The sequence below is a fragment of the Podarcis erhardii genome (genome assembly GCF_964252035.2).
Source record: "Podarcis erhardii genome assembly, chromosome: Z".
NCBI classification, from domain to species: Eukaryota; Metazoa; Chordata; class Lepidosauria; order Squamata; family Lacertidae; genus Podarcis; species Podarcis erhardii.
In genome coordinates this window covers 12,464,906-12,490,071 of record NC_138504.1, presented here as the reverse complement: position 1 = coordinate 12,490,071, position 25,166 = coordinate 12,464,906, and the positions used below count along the sequence as shown (strand labels likewise).

General features: G+C 46.1%; 1 protein-coding gene across 3 annotated transcripts in view; it reads right to left on the bottom strand.

Annotated features, from left to right (window-relative positions):
- The window catches only part of KLHL4 (kelch like family member 4), a 43,954-nt gene that overhangs the window by 15,392 nt on the left and 3,396 nt on the right, over positions 1-25,166 (bottom strand). For all 3 annotated transcript variants that reach the window (XR_014152778.1, XM_081848022.1, XM_081848021.1), the window contains exons 2-4: positions 2,061-2,237; positions 848-984; positions 383-579 (exon numbers count right to left, since the gene is read on the bottom strand). Coding sequence is in view for 2 of the 3 variants with exons in the window: in XM_081848022.1 (XP_081704148.1) it covers positions 383-579; positions 848-984; positions 2,061-2,237 (511 nt within the window). In the remaining variant the exon portion in view is untranslated. The remainder of the gene's footprint in view (positions 1-382; positions 580-847; positions 985-2,060; positions 2,238-25,166) is intronic.

Sequence of the window (25,166 nt, the reverse complement as noted above, 5' to 3'; positions counted from 1 at the left end):
ATCATGCTTTGCGTATGCACACAAGCGCCAAATTGTGCCGCACACCTGTGCAGATACGGCGCTTCAGGTTGCGCTCTTTTCAGGTTGTGAAGGGGCTTCCGGAACAGATCCCGTTCACAACCAGAGGTACTACTGTGTACTATTTTACATACTTAAAAAGTGGTGAGCCAGCCTTGCTCTGCTTACAGGCCATCTCACTCATTCTGCTGAGCTGGGCCCTGGATATGTGCTGCAAAGTTCTGCCTTGATGGTGCCCCGTACAGATTCCTTGGGCATTTAATCTTTTTGTAGCCATTTGCGACCACAACCACAACTTGCCAGTTCCTCTCTAGCTTTAACCTCCCAGCAGTTAGTTCCAGGAAACTTGTTCCTTTGACCTCACCATGGTGTAGACGTGCGCCACCCGCAGGAGTTCTGTGCACCCCTGAGCATCTCCGAAGGACCGAATCCCTAAACAGTTTGATGGATGGAGCTGCTTCACGAGAAAGTTGCAGCAGACTTCAATGACTTGTGAAAGCTGGAGAAGGCAAGCAGCGGCCAGCAAGCTTTCAATTGTTTCTTCTTTGAGTTCCAAGACACCTGTGTGGTTTAAAATTTTCAGAGAGAGAGAGAGAGAGAGAGAGAGAGAGAGAGAGAGAGGTGCATGAAAATGGATTGTTCTTTTTTTGTGGGGGAAACTCAAAGAAAGTGTTATTGTGACTGCACAAGATATTAGACTTGTTCGCACAACACAATGAGCACAGGCACAAGCTGCCTCCAAATATGCACAACTGTTTGTGTGAAAGAGCATAATACAGTTTGTTGATTTGGAAACTGCTGTGCATAAGAGAGTTGGCAGGGAGTTTACCTGTGTATGCATAGTGCACAAGGTCTTTCAGTGCGTCGGGGTCCACTCCTTCCATTTTGATTTCTTCCTGTTTTGCTTCACGGACATCGTTGGTAAACATTGCAGCAAAATAGTCAGACACAGCACTCAGAACCAACCTGGGAAGAGAAGGTAAGGATCTGTGTCAGCTCTTTATCTTGATGGAAGCATCAACCTTCCTCGCTGCATTGGTTTTGTTTTGCTTTTTGCCTGGGTTGCTCTAAATGATGCATTGTGTGCACATGGAATAACATATTTTATTTTATTTTGGCCTATGACTAGAATGTCACACATCTGTGCAGTGAAGAGAATAAGGTGATTAAGTAATTTAATATTCTCTTGGAGAGCTGTTTCTCATCCCTGGACAAATTAAATCCCCCCCTTACTGGCTTGATACACTGACAGTGCAAGTCTCTGCACATCTACTTAGAAGGAAGTATCATTGTTTTCAGGGGAAGTTGCACCCAGGTGTGAATAGGGGAGAAATTCAATTCAGTTTGCATTTAAGGGTGAACTTACCTAATTTGAACTTTCTGAAACGTGCAGACTGAAACACAGCTATCCTTTGAAATTTGCACCTCTCTGAATCTTGTATAGTAGTTCTCAAGCCACAAAATGTGTTCCAAAAAAATCCATATACTGGGTTAAATAGTGTGCATATAACTGCATATGTAATGGAAAACAGCATTCAAAAATGCATTATATTAGGGGAAATTGATCTGCAAAAGTGTGCATATTAGACAAAATTGCACAGAAAAATTATTATTATTATTATTAATTTATTATTTATACCCCGCCCATCTGGCTGGGTTTCCCCAGCCACTCTGGGTGGCTTCCAACAGAATATTAAAATACGATAATCTATTAAACATTAAAAGCTTCCCTAAACAGGGCTGCCTTCAGATGTCCTCTAAAAGTCTGGTAGTTGTTCTTCTCTTTGACATCTGGTGGGAGGGCGTTCCACAGGTCGGGTGCCACAACCGAGAAGGGCCTCTGCCTGGTTCCTGTAACATGGCTTCTCACAGCGGGGAAACCGGCAGAAGGCCCTCGGCACTGGACCACAGTGTCCAGGCTGAACAATAGGGGTGGAGACGCTTCTTCAGGTATACTGGGCCGAGGCCGTTTAAAAATGTGTATATTAGAAGAAGCAGGGCAGTCAGGGAGGCTGGCACCTATAGCAGGTCAAAATCGTTACCTGTGGGCAGGAATCCTATGCTCTCCAGCAATGAGAAGAACATCACATAGTTGCTTCTGCTGGAGATAATTCTCCATCTTGCGGAATGTCTGCTCTGCATGGTTTGCAGAATGAAAGCATTCATCTGATCTGTTGTTGTTCCCTCCCATAGGAGAGGAGCAGCTGCTTATTGATAGCCTTTTGGAGAAAAAATGAGGTCACTGTTATGCAGTAATAGCTGTTAGCAAAGTCACTTAAACAACACAGAGTTCAAAGAGAAAAGAAATCCTAATTATGCTTTACTGAGGAAACTGAACAAAAACGGTATATATAATTAGGGGAGAGGGAAACAAAAACGTTATGTCTTTCTTACTTCAGGCCTTGTATATATTGGGGACACATTCAACTAAACATACAGGGGGGGAACTCCCTCAGAAGTACGGAGCCAATCAGGGTACATGCTCCTTCAGCATACCTCATGCCAACCTGTGTGATTGCTAATCAACACCTCCACCCTGCCCCTTCTTGGCACACTTTAGCTGTTGAGAGGTCAGGGAAGTGGAAGCTATATGAAGAAAATGCCAGATGTCCTCCTGTGGAGAGGGAGTTCTATCCTTCATGGGCTACCACAATGTCTAACAGTGTATGCTGCCACCATCAAATAGCTTTTATGGCATCCTATTTATTTTATTTAATTAAGAGCCCTGTTGGATCAAACCAAAGGCCCAGCATTTATTCCCAGAGAGGCCAGCTAGATGCCAATGGGAAGTCTACATTCAAGAACATGTTCTTACTGAGAGGGATTTTATCTTTTTGTGTGAAATTGACTAGACCAGAAGCAGTTTGAGGCTGGTCTAGTCAATTTCAATGTGCCATTAACTTGCATCAGGCTAGGAGTGGCTCCAGTAAGAGGGGACTGGACTGAACAGGCTTGCCCCACCTGCATTCCCACTAAGTTGTGCACCTGTAAAGTTACTGAGTGCTGCAGTAGGAATGTGGCTGGGCAGAGGGGCGGGGGGAGTGCAGGTGCAGCACAGAAATCATAATCTGTACATAGCCTTAAGGATTTGCTCTAGTTGACTGAGAATGCGCGACTCCCTCTTCCACTCTCTTTTCCTATTTTCCATCAAAATGAGTTATCCCCAGTGCCAGCCACTAACAGAGCTTTTGACGGAAACTCATTATATCCAATGGAATGCCCATACATTTCAAACGGAGGCGCCGAGCCGGCTGCTGCATTAGAAGATAAATATGGGAGACTGAGCTCAAAAATTGGAACTATTAGGTAAATAGCGCAACGAATTGCTGGCATTGCATTTCGGGCAGAAGACAGCGATGCGCTAGCACCAGAATTACCGTGGAGGACAGAAATGTCCTGAAGGTGGCCTCTTTAATCCTGTTGGTGCAATTGTTTCAAAAATAGGGGTGGGGGAGTAAAAAATGAAGATCCCACTCCAGCTGATGAGTTTCTTTTGAAGCTTCTGATCAGCAGCCTCGCTACACTCTGTCTGGCAGCATAACCTTTTCAGCATGGTTTGGGGCTTGGTTTAAACAGCCAGCTTATTCTCTTGTTTGGAGAGGGCTGTAGCTCAATGGCAGAGTGTCTGCTTCGCATGAAGAAGGTTCTAGGTTCAATCCCAAGCATCTTTAGCTAGGGCTGGGAACATCCACCCTCTGAAACCCTGGAGACCCCCTGCTAGTCACTGTCTGCAGTACTGAGATAAGTAAACCAGTGGCAGCTTTCTGTGCTCCTATTTATTTTAGCCTTTTATCCAGAATCATGAGGACTGGGACCTTGCTTTATTTTTAGGGGAGGAGCCATAGTTTAGTAGAACAGCATCTATTTGGCATTCAGAAGTTCCCAAGGACAATTCTCAGCATCTCCTGGAAGAGCTGGGGAACGTTCCCTGTCTGAAACCCTGAAGAGCCCACAGCTAGTTGATGCAAACGATACTCAGGCCCAATCACCTGATATGATATAAGGTAGATTCCTATGTCCTTACTTTTCCCACTATGTGGCTTGCCACTGTTTTAAGATATTTATCATCTATCTATCTATCATCTATCATCTCACAGTTTTGTAACTGAGATCACAGACATTGGGAAGGTATGACTCACCTATCCAAATGTTTTCAATAGGACCCAAATTCAGCAAGCCTTGACTCTCATGTAGATGGGAAATGTGGAAAATGGGGCTTATGACTGTGCATTTAATACCCCCCCCCCAAGTCATCCTGTTGCTCCTGGCCCCACTTTTGCCATCATGATGCTCATGATAATGTCAGCACTAGAAAGTCTTCTCTGTGTGCTGAGCACCCAACGCATGTTACAACCCAAAATAGCAAGGCTCCTAAACTGCAAGAGAAGAACTTCCACAACTGCTGCAGACATTATCCTGAACCCAACGAAACTGTGTTAGGAGCAATGGAACGAAAAGAATTTAGCATGATAAACGGGCATGGAAGTCCAATTGAAGAAAGGTGGCTGCGGCCACCTTACAAACTATCATAACAGTTCCTAGGATACCAGAATTTAAATCTCCACTCAACCATCAAGCTGGCTGTCTCTCATCTCCCCAATCCTAAATTTAGTTCTTCATATTTCCACAATTGTTTGCCATTTAAAAACTAAAAACCAAGTCTCTATGAAAATTCATCAGCATAATAACAGGAATGTCTCCTAATATACACATATCTGAATGAAAATTTTGCCTGCTATGTACCTTTTCGTAAAGCAATGCTCTCTAATAATGCGTTTTTGTATGTTATTTTCATGAATATATGCATTTTTATGCACCCTCCACCCTGGTATATGGAAAACTGCACTGCAAACTTTGGAAGCATGCAAACTTTAAATGCAGACTGAATCTAATTCTTCCCCCATCCCCCCTCTTACATATACATTTTGCCTGACTGATAGAAGTCACCAGGGCATAGGAAAAAGCAGTTTTTCCACCTCAATTTCTCCCTCTCCCTGCTCCATTGGAGTGCTCTGCCCACATTCCTGATTGCACATACAGCAAAGAGATGGGATACAGACATGTTTGTTTTAACTGTCTCAGTGAATTGTATCATCAGATAGGAATGGGCTGCATCTTCCTTTTTGAAGGGGCGGGGAACCCAAAGAAACACATTTCTGATGCTTGTGAAAATGTCTTCTGCGGGTGATATTGATGTGTCTCCAATATAATGGGAAACTCATGTAACATTAATGGAAACTTATATGATGTTAGGTCTGGAGAATCATTTTCATTTATCACCACTGGGTTGTTTTTATGAGTTTGGGATTAAAATGAGCCATTTTCCTGCTCCCAGCTCTCTTGTTGAGTATTTATGTGGTTCAGAAAACAGGGAACTTGTTTGTATTTATGAGGCAGTAAGACTATCAGGAGACTTACAGAACAAGCAGCATTACAGTGTGTAGCTTTTTAGCTACCATGAAGACCCAGTGATTAAACATCCACCTCTTCGCCACCACACACTCAAAATGGAAGATATATTAAGACCTATATCTGTTAAAGTTAGAGGTGGAGGGCAAATTCCATCCAGAGCACATTTAAAGGCATACATGCCTAACATGCAGTTTCTGAAACAACATACGAACAGAAACACATCTATACTTTGAAATTTGTGCTCCTCTGAATTTTGCAGTGCAGTTCTCCAGTCAAGAAATGTGTACAGAAATGCATGCACTAAGGTAAAACCTTATTTATAAAATGCACATGTTAGTGAAAACAGTATACAAAGTGCACTATATTAGGGGGAATCACTTTCCAAAATGTCTCTATTAGGCTAGCCAAAGGTCTGACTTGGTTTAAGGCAGCTTCAGATCCACTTGAACTCTCTCAAAAGCTCACTGCTGAAGACTGTGCTGCTTTTGTTGGTTTATGTTTCTATTATTTATTTATTTTTTTATTAATTATCTAGCTATTTATTTTTCATTTAAGAATTTGCACCTCCACCGTTCATCCCTAGACAGCGTGCAACATATTAAAATAAATGCAGCAAGTGACAGTAACATATCAAGTGGCATAAAATATTGGTAATAGCAGCAGCAGGCAGACTTTATGAAAGTACCTTAAAAGACCCAGCACTTAAAAGATAACATGGTAAATTTCAGATTAGGTTCCCTAAAAAAAAGAGTTCCACAGGTGCAGTGCTATGGCCAAAAACAGCCTCCTGCCTGGTCTCCACTTGTCTCAACTCTGACAATGCAAACACCTGAAGAAGAGTACCAACAGGTGACCACAGTATACAGGTGAGCTGATACAGGAGTGTCTTTAAGCGTGTGAGTTCCCACTATGAGTGGCTTGGCAGGCAAACACCTGCAGTGTGATCTGGACTTGACAATTGTTGGCAAACAATGGTAAAACTTCAACATTGGCAAGATATATTCCCAATGGGAAGTCCAAGTCAGATTTCTAGCAGATGCATTCTAGTTTCTGCAGCATCTTCAAGGGCAGCTCTATGTAAAATACATTGCAGCAGCCCAACTGGAGTTTATCAGTATGGGAAGAGTCATTCATGTACAAATACACAGACTGAGCAGAGGAGAAAGAACATTCACATAAGCAGCATTTGTCCAAAGCAATGACAGACCCCTTAAAAACCATCATCGCTCTCTTGAAGATCTATACCTATGCTGCTTCTTTCCAGCTAGTGACTTATGATTACCTTTCCCAACTCAATAAAACATGTCACTACTTTCTCCCAATTTTCAATTCCATGCCAGGGCATTAGATCTCTTATGCAAGGAGTCAGAGTGGTGTCATAGCTGTGTCCTATAGCTCAAGCCCACAGATTATTGAGTGGGTGATTTACTTATTCTTTTCTGCTCCCATTTTCCCCAAGTGCTTCCTTCTAAAGAAAGATTACTGGAGATTGGTGTTGCCTTTTTCTAATACATGATCATGAGGAAATTGCGTAAAAACCTACACACATCATCGTTTTATCCACAAATAAAACCATGCTCAAGGCAGCTTACAACATGAAAAAACTACAGAATAATAAGTGTAACGTAAGTAAAAAGGTAAAGGGACCCCTGACCATTAGGTCCAGTCGTGACCAACTCTGGGGTTGAGGCGCTCATCTCGCTTTATTGGCCGAGGGAGCCAGCGTACAGCTTCCGGGTCATGTGGCCAGCATGACTAAGCCGCTTCTGGAGAACCAGAGCAGCACACGGAAATGTCGTTTAACTTCCTGCCGGAGCGTTACCTATTTACCATAATTTTTGCACCATAACACTCACTTTTTTCCTCCTAGAAAGTAAGGGGAAATGTCTGTGCGTGTTATGGAGGGAATGCCTACGGGTGGCATGCCTACGGATTTTCCTCCTCTAAAAACTATGTGCGTGTTATGGTCGGGTGCGTGTTATAGAGCGAAAAATACGGTATCTACTTGCACTTTGACGTGCTTTCAAACCGCTAGGTTGGCAGGAGCAGGGACCGAGCAATGGGAGCTCACCCCGTCGCGGGGATTCGAACCACCGACCTTCTGATCGGCAAGTCCTAGGCTCTGTGGTTTAACATAAGTAGTCATGAACAATAAATTAAACACATTATACAATCAATTTTGACATAAATCATAATACAATTTAAAATTAAAGCTACAAAAAAATCAGTAACAGCAGCAATAACCCCCAACAAAAACCTCTGAACAATATCCCAGCCCAAAAGTCTGTTCATCCCCTGTAGTCAGAGTCAGTCAGAGCCCTGCCCTCCCAGGCCAGGCCAGGTGGAAAATGCCTGTAAGGCAGGGAGTAAGTCTTCCAGGACTTGGAGCCAAGGTGGTCTCTGGCCTCATCAGTAGCCTCAGCTTCTGAAGCTGGAGTCAGTCCACTGTTGTGGTGATATCAAACACAAGGCATGTGAATTTTTCCATCCTTCCTCCTCACCTTTCCCATACTCAGGATTCTTTGAGTACTTGGGCCACATAGAATGTAAAGATTTCTAATGTGGTTATTGTGGTAAAGTGATTTTAGGGGGAAGGAGAGCCATATGGCCCCTTGTCAAGAGTTCAAGGGACCCTAGGTATGCATCTGCAGCCATGATGGTATCTGGTCTCTCTGAGCTCCCTCAACTTTTGTAGTTGGAGTCAGTCAGGGCCCTGCCCTCCCAGGCCAGGTGGGGGAAAAGCCTGCAAGGCAAGGGAGCAGGTCTTCCAAGACTCACAGGTAAGATGATGATAATATAGGTTGAGCAGGCAGGAAGCATGCACACTCTTGTAACACCCTCCCAGGCTATAAGACACTGAATAACAAGTGCCTGGAAACAATGACAGAGAGAGGCATTATCCTTGCCTTCATGCCCTGTGCAGACAGGCTTGGATGACCAGGCAGACAAAGAAGAAGCTGAAAGGGCAATGAGCTTAGCATGTGTGAGGTAAACTTCCAGAGGCTTTAAGTTACTGCTTTGTTTCACACCAAGAGCGTCTCTGTCTAATAAAGCACAATACTCACTGGTTTAAACTTTATGTATTTTCCCAATAACCTTATTAATATAGTTCCATATTCATACTCTTATGAAGCATTAGAAACCATTTGGCAACTGTGACCTAATAAATAATACTCTCATTATGCACCCAAACATCCCAGAAGATGCGCCTTCACGTACGTGGTAATAAAGCATGAGCCTTGCTCTGCAATACTAATAATCATTTCAGCTTGTCAGGTAAATAGCCAATTATGGCTTGATTAGTTGTCCAAGTCCAAAGGCTACAAAATGCGGAAGAATTATGGTAACTGGGGAGCCACTACACAAATCCTTTAGAGAGGAGCTGGCGCCGATGGACCTAATTTATTTGTAGTGGTTGTGTACAGCGAGTCTAATTATGCTAGATTCGGTAATTGTTCACTCTGCTGCTCTATAATAATTGCTTTTGCAATTAATCTTATTTATTTTGAAATTGCTTATACATTTTCATATTTGACTTAGGTATCAGTGAGTGCAGTAAAATGACTTCCCAAATAGATGATATGATGAGGACTAGAAAAGTGGCAGTTTGCATTAGGAAATGATTTTTTTTCCAAATTGGTTTCTTGCATTTTTCATTTCCTGCTCAGAATGCTCAGAAAAATCCTTTCCCACAAGAAGCGCTTGAATGCAATTGCCTTCTGCCAAGGTTTGTTCCCCCAGTAACTGGTATACAGGGTCATACTGACTCTAAACTGGAAGATTCCATATAGCATATCTGCCCAATTCCCTTCTAAAGTTATCTAAGTTTGCGATCATCACCATATCTTACGGCAAGACATTCCACACGTTCTAGTATTTGGGGAGAGGGAAAACTTTATACAGATTTTCTCATGGAAAACTTCTCTACACATACTTTCTCATAGATAAAAGCTACCAAGATTTGTTAGAAGGAAAGGTCGTTGTGTAGCATGTTATTTTTCATTACTTAATAATTTATCGTAACAAAAATAGCCTAAAAGTAGCCTAAGGGGGAAGATAAGCAAGACTGCTTTTAGCTCACAGTCATACTGGTGAGAATGTGCCTCCACGAAAGCTTTAGTTGATTAATCTATTGAGCACACTTTTACCTTAATAGACACTTTTTGTGTGCCCAATTTTTGGCTGTGAAAATGCATCACAAAATTCAGAGACATGTGAATTCCAAAAGGTAGCTTCCATTAAAATGTGAACCGGATGAACATCTCTACCTTCTTCCCCCTTCCAAGTAACTGAGTACCCGAGAGCCAGAGAATGTTAAATTAATGGGTGCTGGGAGCATGTGTGCCATGAAGCTCCCCTCTAAAGTGATGTACAGTTTTGCATAAGCTGTCAGAAAGACCCACCATAATTAGAAACATGCGTTTCCGTAGAAACAGCATCTTTGGGAAACTGAGCCGCTGTCCTGATGATACCTTTCACACTGTTGTTCCGATGACGCAGAAGATTATACTTGGTGTCAAAAGACGGAAAAGCAAGAGGGGGTTAGAGGAGAGGATTGTCAACTGGAACGGGGGAGAGGGGGAGTGGAAAGAGAGAAATCTACCAAAAGCTGTTCAGGAAAGATGACAGGGGAAATGTCTTTATCATAGCATGGAGCAAATCCCCAGCTAGACAAGGGCAAAAACGAAGGAAAAATACTGCCCCTTTGTGACTTTTGCTATACACGTGCCATACATGAGATCTGAAAAGGGTTTCTGGAGTTAAGCGGCGAAGGAACTCCAGCTCCAGGTTAAGTTCCCCTTTCAACAAACTTCCTAAATTGGCATCTTGATCCCAGTCAATATCTCTGTTGTACTGTTTTGAACTGATTTCATGCATGCACGTGTTGTTGTTCTGATCTGTTTCAAACTATAAACTGTATTTTTCATTGCATGGTTTTTTATAAATGCAATTGTTTTAATGGTTTCGATGTAAACTATTTTATACATATATTTTATTATTTGGTGAATCACTTCAGGATGCCTCATGGGAACCAATTTATAAATGATATGGGGGAGGGGGGAGGGAGGAGAAGAAAAAGAATTAAAAATGTAGAATTCTGTGGTTCTGGGGAATAACAAAGTAGGGCTGCTCTGAAAACTTATTGCAAAGGTGCTGCTTCTAGCCATATGGAAAACCTCAGAATTGTTATTTTCCCACAGTTGGGATTTCATGCATTTTAGCACTTTGCACATCAGCTTGCAGTAAGCGTGTAGGGCCCAGTTCTGAAAGATGTGGTGAGGCTTCTGCTCTGATTAGAATTAATAGGTGTTGACAGCTCATAGAGCTGAAGGGTGCAGAGGAACAGGGGGAGGAGCACCCAAATGCTAATCTAAGATGTCAGGAATCCATACTGAGCATGATTTAATTCTGGAGCTAAAGGAACAGGAGGCGGATGCACACTTGAGACTAAAGGGGAGGGCACTGACTACTCTGTGCCAATGTGGAGTTCAGTATCAGCCACAAAGCTCACCAGTCAGCCTTGCACAAATTCCTTTCCTCTCCCTCAGACATGCTGTTCTGGTAAGTTGGATGACAATTGGAGGGGTTTATGCTCTTATCTGCTGTGTTTTTTTTCTTGTAGGTCATCCACTCACAACTCACAGCTGTGTTGCATGGATCTAAGCCAGGCATTCCCAAACTCAGCCCTCCAGCTGTTTTGGGACTACAACTCCCATCATCCCTAGCTAACAGGACTAGTGGTCAGGGATGATGGGAGCTGTAATCCCAAAACAGCTGGAGGGCCAAGTTTGGGGGTGTCTGATCTAAGCTGAGCCAAGCATAATGTGGTGTGACCAGCATTTTGCTTTGAAACTTCCAGAGGAGCAGATCAATATTCATGGAGAATGAGGGCAAACAGATACTGTAGTCGAGAAGGGGAACGGGCACTGTGGCCCTCCAGATGTTGTCCCATCATTCCTGGCTTTTGTCCATGCTGGTTTAAGATGAGGGGAGCTGGAATTCAATGGCATCTGGAAGACCCACAGACTCCCTGCTCCTGCCACAAATGAAGATAGATGCAGTTTAGGCAGCTGCTGTCCAGCCACTCCTTTGTAAAACAGCTGGATGGCTAGGAGGTCCAAGAGGTCCAGCTGATGGGAATTAATTCTTAGGAGATGGTCCCCTGAGAGCTGGGGATCTCTCTTGGTCTCTGAATGAGATATACTTCAGCACCTTGGCATGGTTGCACCCATCAAACTTAGGGAAAAGTGGGAGAGAGTGGGAGAGAGAGAAACAGCTGGCAGTTTTGAAAGAGAGAGCAAAGGGTTACTCATTTGAAGCTGAGATGGAATTCTAGGAATGCTGCTTACATTCCCCTCTCCAATATGTGTGCATGAGAAAGAGCAAGAGATAATGAAGTTGGAGCATCTATTTGCTCTGCTTGTGTATCAGAGGGAGAGTCTCTGGCAGAAGAATCATCCAAACCAGAACCCTGAGAGTCTCACACTGGCCAGGATGGAAGATTGGAGGTGGCAGGTTGGAGGGGAAATAAGTATGCCAGGTCCTAGGCTGGTGCAGTCAGCCCCTGGTCCTGCTTTTCCCCACCTCTGCTATAGAAGGGGTGCTTTACACAAAGGATGTGCTGCCACAGAGAGGTCTGTGCACTGCGTCACCAACCACAACCCTCCACTCACAGGAGAGTGTGAGGAACAGACTTCTTGGCTGGCTGTCAGGTGCTTTGGAACCCCACACAAGAGATTTTGGCAGGTGTCATGTAATAGACAGGTGGGTTGTCCTGGTGAAGTTTTTCGGGGGGGGGTGCACCTACCATATACATTTTTGCAGAACAACTTCCCCTAATGTAGTGGCCTTTTGTGTGTTATTGTGTGTTATTTTAACAACAATATGCACTTTTATGCACACTTTTTCAGAATCTATGCATTTTTTCATTCATTTTATCATATCTATCTATCTATCTATCTATCTATCTATCTATCTATCTATCTATCTATCTATTTTGTATACAGCCCTACAGCCACAGGTCTCAGTTGGCTGGACTATTGCATTGCAAAATTCTGAGAATTTTGAAGGCTTTATTTCTCATACACTGTGAAATGTGCCAATTATGTGGGTTCACCTTTAAATGGGAACTGAACCAAATTTCTTTCCCATCCCTGGTAAGGACCAAAGCTGATGGGTAAAGTGGTCAACACAGCATGGACAATTGTCTAAAGCATGAAGCGCACAGCGCTAATGGCCTGTGCCTAACTCCTCATAAATAGTTTGGAAGTCAATGATTCAGCCGTAAAATAACCTTTAATTGTCCATTAGGTCTAACTAAAGTGCTTTTAGACTGCATTTCTATAAAACGAGCAATCGTTTTTTATGTCCTCCTAAGAATGCACACACTGTGATGCAATTTCCTGTTGATTTCATAGCTGTGTCACCCCAACTTCTCTGTGAAAACAATCGAAACACTGCTTCAATATGCTTGAAGTATCTAATTTCATTGCTATTTCATACACTGTCCACAGGCCCCCCCCCCTTTTTTTTTGAGATGCCATTTTTCACAGGAATAATCAATGGCTATGTTGAAAGATTTATGGACTATAATTGGAAAGAGTAAAATGTACCATTCCATTATCTTCATTTCCCATGATAAAGAGGGCAATGCTGCTAAAGTAATGCAGCCTTAGCCAACCTCGTGCCCCCTAGATGTTTTGTTCCCACCAACCCCATGGGACTATAATTTTGGACTGCATTTCCCACCATTGAGCCTGATGGGAGCTGTGGTCCAAAAACCACTGGAGCACATAGGCTAGGGAAGGGTGCTGTGAGCACCTTGCCAGGATCATGGGCAGCTGTTCAGAGTCCATGCCCATTGTTGTGCCATTCTTCCAAGTTATTTGGATCAAGCCACAAACATAAAAAGTTGTATGATTTTCCCCAAGTGTGTGCCTGGCTTCAAGAAGAGGATAGAAAGCCTGTTGTGGAAGTGTAAATGACTTCACTTATTGCCTCTACGCTTTACAGAATTGTGTATAACCTTTACTTAAAGGGCACTTCCATGCTGCTAGTTGGTGCTTGCTGCTCCCTTAGGTAACAGCCACAGCCAATTTTTGCTGCCTATAATGAGAAACTATAATGTATAATTTAAGCTATTTTCCAAACAATGCCCCTACTGAGTGTAATGCAATTAAATGGGAAACCTGAGTTGCAGTGCAGAGGCTTTACACAAGAAAAGTCTAACATTAGGCACAGGAGAACTAAAAGAAAGAGGTAATAATGAGCTGGTGAAAACATTAAGTATATTCACAAAAGAATATTTTTCTTCCTTGGCCCAGTAGAATTGAAAAGGTCCCTCCACTGGGTGATATTGCCCAGCCATACAACAGTGTTAGGTTTACCAAATGTCATGTTTATCATAAACAAAACATTATCTGTTGCCTGTGGTCTCTACCTACACAGCCATAGGCTGTTTCAGAGAAAATGAAACTGCGGAATGTTAGCAAACGGTGCAACTTCTGGGAGAGAAGTGAATGGTCTCTTTGCCTAGGGAAAAGAATCAAAGAGTACATTGGGAAAATGAAGGAAGTGAGGTCATAAGAGCTTAAAAACTGGGGACTGTGGAAGCAAGAAAGAGGCAGAGATGATGGGAAAACAAATGTGCTATTCACATGTAGGGATGCAAGAGAAATGTGATTATGTTTGCATTTAAAGGTGAACCCACAAAAATTGCACTCTCCGAAACAATGCACAAAAAACACAGCCATCCTTTGAAATTCTCACATCACCAAATTTTACAGTGCAGTTCTGCAGCCAAGTAATTTGCATAGGGATGCATATATTCTGGTAAAGTGTGCATAGAAACACATATGTTCATGAAAATACTGTGCAAATTTGCATTGTGTTAGGGGGAAATGCCTTGCAAAAATGTGTATATCAGTAAAAATTGGCACAAAAATGCTGATGACTTATCAAGAGTGGTGCTCTGCTAACATTATTACCCTGGAAGAGCAACTGCTGTTGCCTGGCTCTCTATCTGACACCTTCCCTATCTGACACACAAATCTTTATTCTTCATCTCTCTCCTTCTCACCTATTTCCCTCCTCTGTTTTGTTCCTTATATTCACATTTATCTAAAAAAATTAAAATCAGATTTGTTGGTAATTCAACAAGTCCAAAACAGTAGTAAGGAGAAAATTCAACTATTAGAAGCCTCTTTTCTTTTCCCCTGTGAATTTGGTATCACCAAAAAAGAGACGAGAGATACAGTAGCTATTTTTTCAAGCTTCTCGGTCTGATGGTGAATCTCAAGATACAGTTGGACTTCAGCTCCCACTGAACTTGTCCAGTGCTCAGGGGTGATGGGAGTTTCACCCCGTTGCTTCAGTTCTCTATTCTGCCTTCAGTTATCATTATTCTCCTTTTTATTGATATAGCTCTGGATAAAAACATTAATAAACTACAGATTTGGTGATAGTGGTGGTGAAAAGAGCTAAGGCTGCCAAAGCTCCCAAACCACCTTTTCTGAAGGCAAGCTGTGTGCATCTCACCTTGTCAGTCTCGCACCCAAAGTCTGCCGACTCGGAGGCAGCTTAATGATTTTCTGTATAGCCGACCCTGACCTTATTTAGGCGACGCTGATTGGAAGTCATTGTGTGAGCCTGGAATAAGCTTACACTGCTAGTTAGTGGTCCGGTTCAATGTCATCTGCATAGAAAGTGCAGATGTGACTGAAATTTAAATGGGCAATTCTGCAGGCAGCAAAATCCTGGAGGGCTCACAATGGCCTGAAAGGACCATCCTGAAACCAGAATTGGCCAGTGTAATTCATACTCACTGCTTGGAGCCACTTCTCACTGGCAATATTCTGCACTGTCGTACAAAGTTTGTAAATGTGCGCACTCCGTATGGGATGCCGCACATGCGCAGTCCATACGGACATCATGCATGCATCACCAGGCGATTCGCCCTGCCCCTTGGCATCCCGCCCCGGGTGCCAGAGAGGGTTCCTCCACCGCTGGGCTTATTGTATGGTTCGTCTCTATCAGGGTCATGGCCCTCCAGCCCACCTAGCAGCCCCAGTTCTACAGAAACAGCTTCCACACTTGTAGCAAATAAATACTCGTGGAGACAAAAGCTGTACTCCCAAGTCTGGGTCATAAGTTTAAATGCCAGAATATTTCTCCCTGTGCTCAAGGTATATTTCCCGAATTAAAGTGTCAGTTCAGAATAACAGCAAAGGCAATAGAGAGGCAACTGTCTAAATCTGGATTGTAAGCTCCTCGACGCAGCCATATGTTTCCCTTACAGCAGAGATGGGGGACCTGGGAACCTCCATGGCCATGGTCTGGGGTGGTGGGATCTGTAGTCCAATGATATCTAGATTTGCCAGCCCTGTATTAAAGTGCCATCTACATTCATAATGTACTCAAAAACAACAGGAGCAGCAATAACGAAATGTTGCCGTTCCTGATTCCAGTCGGTCGGTCGGTCGGTCGCATCCTCTTTCTGGATGTGTCATTCCATACTATTCCCCCTCCCCAGAGTTCCATTTCCCCAAGAATTAGCATTCAGTGCCCATTGAGCATGCTCAGTCCCCACTGAGCTGCTTGTCAAGATTTTCCACCCTTAGGCATTTCTTCCCTCTGCAAAGTCTGAGCCTCTTGCAAGCCTACTGATTCCTTCTTGCGTGGGGTAAGAAAAGGTTCTACACTTTCAGTCTTGGAATATTTCAGTCTTGGAATATTTAATAAATACATTGAGCATGGTGACTATTTGGAGAGGCAATGAGAAGCATTTGTTAGATGGGCACACAAATGGAGCCTAAGTACTACGAGGTTTAGCAAAAGTTGCTAGCTATGGGAGCCGAACAGAGCCTCCATTTACAAAAGGAGAATACCACTGAATATGATTTCCTGGGAGCCACAGCATGGAAGGCTCTCACCTTGGGGGATTGTGACCTTCCTGGAAAGGATCTGATAGCCATCAAGAGTGCATCAAGAGGCTGGAATTTATATACCCTTGTCTGATCCAGCACAGCTTTGCTTTCTAATGAGCAGAGTTCCTCTTATGCAACAGGGTTTCCTTAGGAACATAAGATGATGCTTTATGGCAAGTGAGAGCATTTGTCCATCTACCTCAGTACTGTCTACACTGACTGGCAGTGGCTCTCCAGACAACGGCCATTCCCAGTCCTACCTGGGGATGCTGCAGATCAAACCTGTGGACATTCTGCCTGCCAAGCATGCACACTGTTTTAGAAGCTTCTCCTGGTGGTGAGGGAGTTATCCAAAATTATTATAGGGGGTGGGATGGCAGGTTGCAGCTGTAATAGGGAATTTTGGACATCATACTCTCCCCTTCAGCTCTTCTATGAATAGAATAGTCTTCCACTTGTATTGTGTCATCATTGGATCCAAACCACAGGGGAGGGAAATTTGGCTACTCAGTTAAAAAAAAATGCCTAGAATGTCTGTCAAAACACTAGACATTTTAGAGGCAAGAACACCATATTTTATGGTAATGAGAAGATAGTCATTGACAAGGACATGAAAAACGCAACACCCAGTCAATCCTGACAGTCACGAATCCTTGATAGAAAGAGGTTGTGATTCAAACAGTTCCCATTAGATGAGTCCACAATCCCTGTATTTGTCATTTGGTGAAGTTCATGAGAGATGCTAGACATGTGTCATCAAGATTTGGGGAAGCTAGGCAGCAGATGTGAAGCGCCATACCCTGACCCTTAATTGCTAGGTGCGGGAATGTTAAATACTATTATGCCTTCCACTTTCTCACCCATCCCCTTCTTGGGTTGTAACGCAGGCAATCACTAACTTTAACACTGCAAAACAGAATAAAACACCCAGTCGAAAAATATGCAATGTACAAACAGCTTGCGTTTGCACCGCATGCTTTTAAACTTCAAGCAGATGGTCACAGACAGTACTTTTTGCATTTTGGGACATTTGATACCAGTGTTCACTTCTCTCCTTTTTTTTTCTGCCCCCTTCTGCACCCATACATATGCCAAGTGAGGATAACACTTCATGCATCTGATGAAGCAGGGATCTGGTTGAAGAAGAATATGTCATAATAAATGAGTTAATGTTTAAGAAGCGACATGACTAGCATGTCTAACCCTCTGGCCATTTTTAATACTGGCCCTTTCAGTGACTGTTTTCACAGAGGATAGATCTGCTGGTGGCTTAACAGTGGAGGCTGGTCCATTAGGACAAACTGCCCCACCAACCTCAGCCTGCTTACCTGCCTGTCTCCTGGCTTACAACCAGTCAAAGGGATGTCACTGCTTATCCTCTGGTGCTTCCTCATTCTCAGCATTTCCCTTGTGCAACTCGGGATGGAGGAGGCCAGGGACAAAACAATAAATTAGTTTTCTCTGCCTTCCTTAGCTTTGCCTTCACCTGCTGTTGGTCTCCCTGCCTACCAGTCCTATTGAGCTGCTAATGGGAACCAATTAGAACTTTCAGGTTCTAAAGCAGTTGCTGGGTCATGGCCATAGCTCAGTGATCAGGCTTTTCTAACACATTGTCACAGGAGTGTGCTGGTCTGTAATCACACAGTTCAAAGATAGTTAATGTTATGTAGTGAAGTTTCACCCTGGGCCAGCAGGGGGATACTGTATATAGTTTTCACTCAGGTCTGTAAATAGTTTTCACTCAGGTCCACGTCAGTTATTTTAGGCGGGAACTCTGGGCTATTGTTGTTACAATGTTGACAGCTGGCTGCCTATAAAAGCAGGCCGGCTGAGCTGTTTGCAGTCAGTTCTATTCCAGCTTACGAAATAAAGAGCTACTTGGAGAAATCGCTGTGTCGTCTGCTATGTCAACCCACAACTTAACACTGGCGACGAGGATGGGATCGATGGACATCAGAGCACAGCCAGATGCGGCCAGCCTCTGAACTGAGCTGAATCACTGAGCTGAATCACAGAGCGAAATCACTGAGCGAAATCACTGGACAGAACCAATTCAGAGCTGACTGTTCTGGCTAAGAGCACGGTGTTCCATCCATCGCCCTTCACGCCGGCATCGGAATCATGGCTTCACTTGTGCCTCTACCGCCGTTTGCGCCAGCCTCTGAATCATGGGACTCCTACCTCGCTCGGTTCGACTGCTACCTCCAAGCCAACGAGCTGACAGCAGTATCAAAGGATCGGAAGCGGGGCCTATTCCTCAGCCTCTGTGGGCCTGAGGTGTTTGAGACGGCCCAAGCATTGGTTGCGCCTGAAGCAGTCCAGGCAACACCATGGGACACGATCCAAGAGAAGCTCCGCAACCACTACGCACCAAAGCCGTCCAAGATTGCTGCCCGCCATGCGTTCTACCACCGGAACCAGGCAGAGGGGGAGTCAATCAACAACTACACCACCGCCCTGCGACAGGCTGCAATGCACTGTGAGTTCCGAGGCTTAGACGATGCCCTGATGGATCGAATCGTCTGCGGGGTCCGGGACATCCATCTGCAACGGCGTCTCCTCGCCAAGCCAGACCTCACGCTACAGAAAGCCATTGAGGAGGCTGTGGCCTCAGAAGCTGCTGAACGCTCCGCCCAGGAGATCTGCAAGTCCAGCAGCCCGCGTCTTGCTAGGAAGCCAGTTCCAGTGCATCATGAAGAGGCCAGCAGTGATGAGGCATCCTCCAGTGAAGACGATGACGTGCACCAGACAAAGCGGGAGCGCAGGAAGTTCCAACAGAAGTCCAAGGGCCAACCGGAATGTGCCGGCTGCGGAGGCAACCATTCCCGTGCCAAGTGTCGATTCAGAGACGCCATCTGTAGGAAGTGTTCCAGAAGGGGCCACATCGCTAAGGTCTGCCGATCGGCTCCGTCTGACACCCCCCCTTCATCGACTCGCAAGTCCAAGTCTTCACTCCAGTCTGCCAAGGGAAGTTGTTTCGCTCTCACCAACTGCCGCTGCCCGTCTGGAACCACGATTGGCCAAACCGACTCGCCTACGCGACGCAAGCTGAACGTCACGGTGCTCATTGAAGGAGCTCCATGTGACATGGAGATCGACACCGGGTCTGCCCTGTCCATCGTGTCATGGAGCACCATCAAAAGACTGGTACCCAGAGTGTCCAAAAGGCAACTCGACTCTCACCGCGTACACCTGAGAGACTACCAGGGAAACGACATTCCCATGGTAGGCGTTGGCCGGTTCCGGATCGCCTTCAAGGATTTTTCGGGCCTGCTCCGGTTGGTGGTGGTCGAAGGTCAGCGGCCAAGCCTCCTAGGGCTAGACTGGTTTGATGCCCTCGGCCTGGAGGTCACCGGCATCAACTGCATCTCTAACGCAGAGACTGAGGGTCTGGTCAAAGACTTTGCCGAGGTTTTCGACGGCACCTTGGGGCAATATACAGGTACGCCCATCTCCTTTAGCCTTGATCCACAAGTCGCCCCCATCAAGCTAAAGCCACGCCGGGTTCCCTTTGCTCTCAAGGCTAAGGTGGACGAACAACTGGACAAACTGATCGCCCAAGGAGTTTTGGAGCCGGTTGACCACGCCAAGTGGGAAACCCCCATCGTCACGCCTGTCAAGCCAGATGGGTCGGTGAGAATCTGCGCTGACTACAAGTGCACGATCAACAAGGCACTTCAGCAGCACGCTTATCCGGTTCCTGTTGTCCAACACCTGCTGCATTCCCTGGGTGAGGGTAAGGTCTTCGCTAAGCTGGACCTTGCCCAAGCCTATCAACAACTGCCAGTCGATGATGCCACTGCTGAAGCCCAGACGATCGTCACCCACCGGGGGGCATTCCGTTGCCGCCGGTTGCAGTTCGGGGTGAGTATGGCTCCTGGCATCTTCCAAAGCCTTATGGAGCGTCTCCTGCAAGGGCTTCCGGGCGTGGTACCATATTTTGATGACGTCTTGGTGTCTGCAGACTTACACCAGCAGCTGTTCGAGCGCCTCCGTGCCGTGCTGACCAGGTTCCAAGAGGCCGGGCTCAAGGTAAAGAGGGAGAAGTGCCAGATCGCCGTTCCACAGGTAGAGTTCCTGGGCTATCTTATCGATGCCTCCGGCCTTCACCCGACCACATCCAAGATCCGCGCTATCCAGCAGGCCCCCACTCCAAAGAACAAGACGGAGTTGCAGGCATTCCTGGGGCTGCTGAACTTTTATAACATGTTCCTGCCCCACAAAGCCACAGTGGCTGAGCCTCTTCACCGACTCCTTAGCACTAAGAAGCCTTGGGCCTGGGGTCATCGGGAGACGGCGGCCTTCAACGCGGTCAAGGCTCTCCTTTCATCAGACAGTGTGCTGGTACAGTACACTGAATCCAGGCCGCTGGTCCTTGCCTGCGCCGCCTCTCCTTTTGGCATCGGTGCTGTCCTTAGTCACCGTTTTCCAGATGGAAGAGAAGCACCGCTCGCCTACTTTTCCAGGACGCTATCTCCGACGGAACGGAATTACAGCCAGCTCGACAAGGAGGCATTGGCACTTGTGGCTGGAGTGAAGAGGTTCCATGAATACCTCTATGGCAGGACTTTTGACCTCATCACTGACCACAAGCCACTCCTGGGCCTCCTCGCCGGTGATCGTCCAACTCCACCGGTCCTCTCGCCACGCATGCTGCGATGGACTGTTTTCCTGGCTGCCTACCACTACCGGCTCATCCATCGCCCGGGGAAATCGATGGGCCATGCCGACGCCCTCAGCCGTTGCCCTCTTCCAGCATTTGTGGAAGACCCGGCTCCAGCTTCATCGCTCCTTCTGATTGAGGATCTTCCGGCAGCGCCTGTATCGGCTGCCACTGTGGCCTCCGCGTCTGCCCAGGATCGCACCATCAGCCGGGTGCTCAACTGGGTGTGGAGGGGGTGGCCACAAGGGCCTTTTGCATCGGAGTTCCAGCCCTTCGCAACCAGACAACATGAACTCTCAGCTCATCGCGGCTGTCTGCTGTGGGGAGACCGCGTCGTGATTCCCCAGGGACTCCGTCAGCGCGTCCTGGAGGCTCTGCACGTTGGCCACCCGGGAATTGTCAAAATGAAGGCGTTGGCTCGGTGTTACGTCTGGTGGCCTAATATGGACGATGCCATCACTGCCTGGGTGTCCGCCTGTCAAGCGTGCCAAGAGTCGAGGCCTGCACCACCGGCAGCTAAGGGACACACCTGGGAGACGCCAAAGACACCCTGGTTGAGGGTGCACATCGATCTGGCTGGCCCCTTTCACGGCCGGACCTTTATGGTAGTGGTGGACGCCTATTCCAAATGGCTGGAGGTCGCCCTGATGCCCTCCACCACTACCGAAGCTGTCATCCGGGTGCTGCGAGGCCTGTTTGCAACGCATGGGTGTCCTGATGTCCTTGTCTCTGACAACGGACCGCAGTTCACGTCAGGCACGTTTGAGCGGTATCTTTTGGGACTGGGCATCCGCCATGCCCTAACGGCACCCTTTCATCCATCCAGCAACGGGCAAGCGGAAAGAATGGTGCGCTCGGCAAAAGAGGCACTGGCGCGCCTGGACCGGGGAGACTGGCATAAGCGGGTCGCCAAATACTTGTTCGTGCAACACATCACCCCTCATGCGGCCACAGGGGGGAGTCCTGCTGAACTGCTTATGGGCCGCCGCCTCAGGTCACCGCTCGACCGGCTACACCCGGACTTTGCCGTGGCTGAACCCCCAGGCTGTGCCAACGTGCCACGGTCATTTGTCCCAGGAAACCAGGTCTTTGCCCGGAACTATGTGGGGGACATTCCTTGGGTGCCAGCCACAGTAGTGGGAGTCACTGGACCTCGCTCGTACCAGGTGGCACTCGAAGACGGACGTTTGTGGCGACGGCACATAGACCAGCTTAGGCGCAGGGTTGGGGACTTGGACACTACCGAGGTGCCCCCAACTGCGCTTGCGGCTCCAGAAGAGACACGTTCAGATGGCGAGGCCCCACCTACACCTCCCTCGCAAACTGCCAGCGTGGAGCCGAACCAAGCCGCTTCAGAGGGTCTGCCAGACTTACCACAGACTCAGACCACTCCACTTGCGGAGGCTCCACCCACAGCAGCGGATCCAGGGGAGTTGGTTCCAACGCCACCTAGGGTCGCACCACAGCCTCAGCAAGAACTGTGTGGCCCTTCGGACTTGGCTACCAGTCCCCGGCGGTCTGGCAGAGTTTCCAAGCGCCCGACTTATTTAAAGGACTATGTTGTTGGACATGTATCACTGTTGGTCTAAGTATGGGAAATGTAACCGATATGCTTTTGTGCCTAATTGAACCATTACGCGTAGTGCTGTATATAAGGAAACCATTACGATTGTAACTAACACCTTATCTCGGTGGGGAAGGGTGTTATGTAGTGAAGTTTCACCCTGGGCCAGCAGGGGGATACTGTATATAGTTTTCACTCAGGTCTGTAAATAGTTTTCACTCAGGTCCACGTCAGTTATTTTAGGCGGGAACTCTGGGCTATTGTTGTTACAATGTTGACAGCTGGCTGCCTATAAAAGGAGGCCGGCTGAGCTGTTTGCAGTCAGTTCTATTCCAGCTTACGAAATAAAGAGCTACTTGGAGAAATCGCTGTGTCGTCTGCTATGTCAACCCACAACTTAACAGTTAACTTTATTAGCAAAAAGAAGGATCTCCACAGACTTGACTGTCAGGCTTAATGAGCAGAGTAGCTCATTCTCAGTGGTCTTCTTCCATGAAAATCAGTTGCCAAGACTGAAAGTGCCCACCTCCTCAGGCTTTTTCCAAGCAATCAGAGACTGCGCCTGCATGAAGCCAACCACTCCTCTGCCCTTTTCATGCCTCTTCTGGTTCTGGGAGACCAGGGGGAAGGGGAGCTTGTCATAGCAAGAGGAGGAGACACCCATGACTCTTCACCAGCCGGACTCACCTCTGCCTCTTGGCCTCCCTCTTCTCCTGCTTCAGCTTCTGCCTCTGATTCTGGGCTTCTCTCTGCCACAGACTCTCCCAGCTCACTCAGCCCTGTTACCTCTTCAGCATCTGACACCTCCTCTTCCCTGTATTCTCCCTCTTCTCCCTCTGACCACTCATCATCATTCCACCACCAATCCCTGGGCTCTGAGCCTTCCTTTTCTGGAAGTTCTCCAGCTAGTTCCTCCCACCATTCCTCTGCATCCAACCAGTCCATGACACACATATGAGTATCTACCTGGAGCCTCTTCTTCACCACTACCACTACCACCACTACCAATGACAACAACAACAACACACTGCTTTAGTGACAGGTTTTCTTTCCTGCCTAGTAATTGGAAACAACTTCTCATTATCCCATTGTTGAAGCCCCTAGCTGGAAAGGCTGTTGCTGTTTACTTCACCAATCCAGAGGAAAGACGTTTTAGGGTTTCAAAACACAGATACTGCAAAACACAGTGATGCTGCCCTATCCAGGTCGGGACCATAGTTTAGTGATAGAGCAGCATCAATTTGCACACAGAAGATCCTGGGTTCACTCCCCAGGACCTCCAGCGAAAACGAGCAGGAAGCAGGAAATGTAAAGGACCTCTTCCACAGACTCTGAGGGGCTTCTAAGTTCGGCTACAGCTTAGAGGAAGAGAGCACACTTTGCATGCTGAAGGTTCAAGGCCTAATTCCCAGGGACTCCAGTTGAAAGGATCCAGAAACAGTCAATGAGGAGGACCTCATTCTGAGTAGTCAAAGTAGGCAATCCAACTTGGGTGGACAACTAGCTTAATGTGGTACAAAGCAGCTTCTTATGATTCCCCATGCCAGGTCCATTACAACTGGACCTTAGTGCCTGGAATTGTTCTCACACAGTGACTTTTCCGTGTCCCTGTTCAATATTCCTGACAGCTGCTGTAGGACATATGGAGAGACTCTCAAAGGAAGGCCAGACTCCACACAATTTTGAAGGCATCCCAGCAGTGATGACTATACTGTATTGATTTTGCTGGGCAAAAGTGGCCTCCCAAAATTTTCCACCCTTATTGTGGGAGGCAAGACTGGGGAGGAGGATATTCAGATTAATCTCTGGGAGGGATGTGGAATTCTCTAACAGGTTTTGTGGTAGCAAAAAGAATTCCCAGAACATTCTCTTTTGAGACATTTTGATTCAGGTTAATGCTGAATGAGACTGTTGCTCATTCATTCTGATAGAGAAAGGAAGCAATTGTCCAGGAGAAAAGGACCGGGAGAAGGAAGGTGCGCCCATTGCTTTATTTAATATTACTGAATTACTGAATATTAAACAATATGAAAATTGGGGGTGCTTAGCAGGAGCTGAAATTCTCCATCCAATTATTGGATTAAGAAATTGAGGAGGCCATTTTGTTGAATATTCTCCAGGGGAGAATCAACCTTTTCCAACAGTTCAGAAAAAGAAAAATTCAAAGAAATTCTGATAAAATTGTTTTTCTGAGAATTTCAGCCCAACTTTAGTCAGCTACGAGCAGAGGAAGGGATCTTTCAAGCCAATGGTGGTTGGTGTGTATCTGGGCTGCTAGGTGGAGTCAAGTAATTCTTGTTTGTCCCCATCCTCTTCTCTTCTGAGTTATAAGGAGTAGATAGCTAGTAAGCAGTGCTACCCTTCGAAAGGCCATAAATAAGAATTCATGCAAGCTGAGGACACAACAAAGTTGGTTGGGCAGTGCTGTATTTGCCTTAGTATAGCAGTTTCCACTGTTTCCACCATATTTGTTGTTCTTCATGCTCAAAGTTCCTGCTCAAGCTATGCTCTCTCATACACTTACTTGGAAATAAGCCCCATTGGCCTCCATTAAACACTTATCACTAAAGGTGTGTAGAATCAG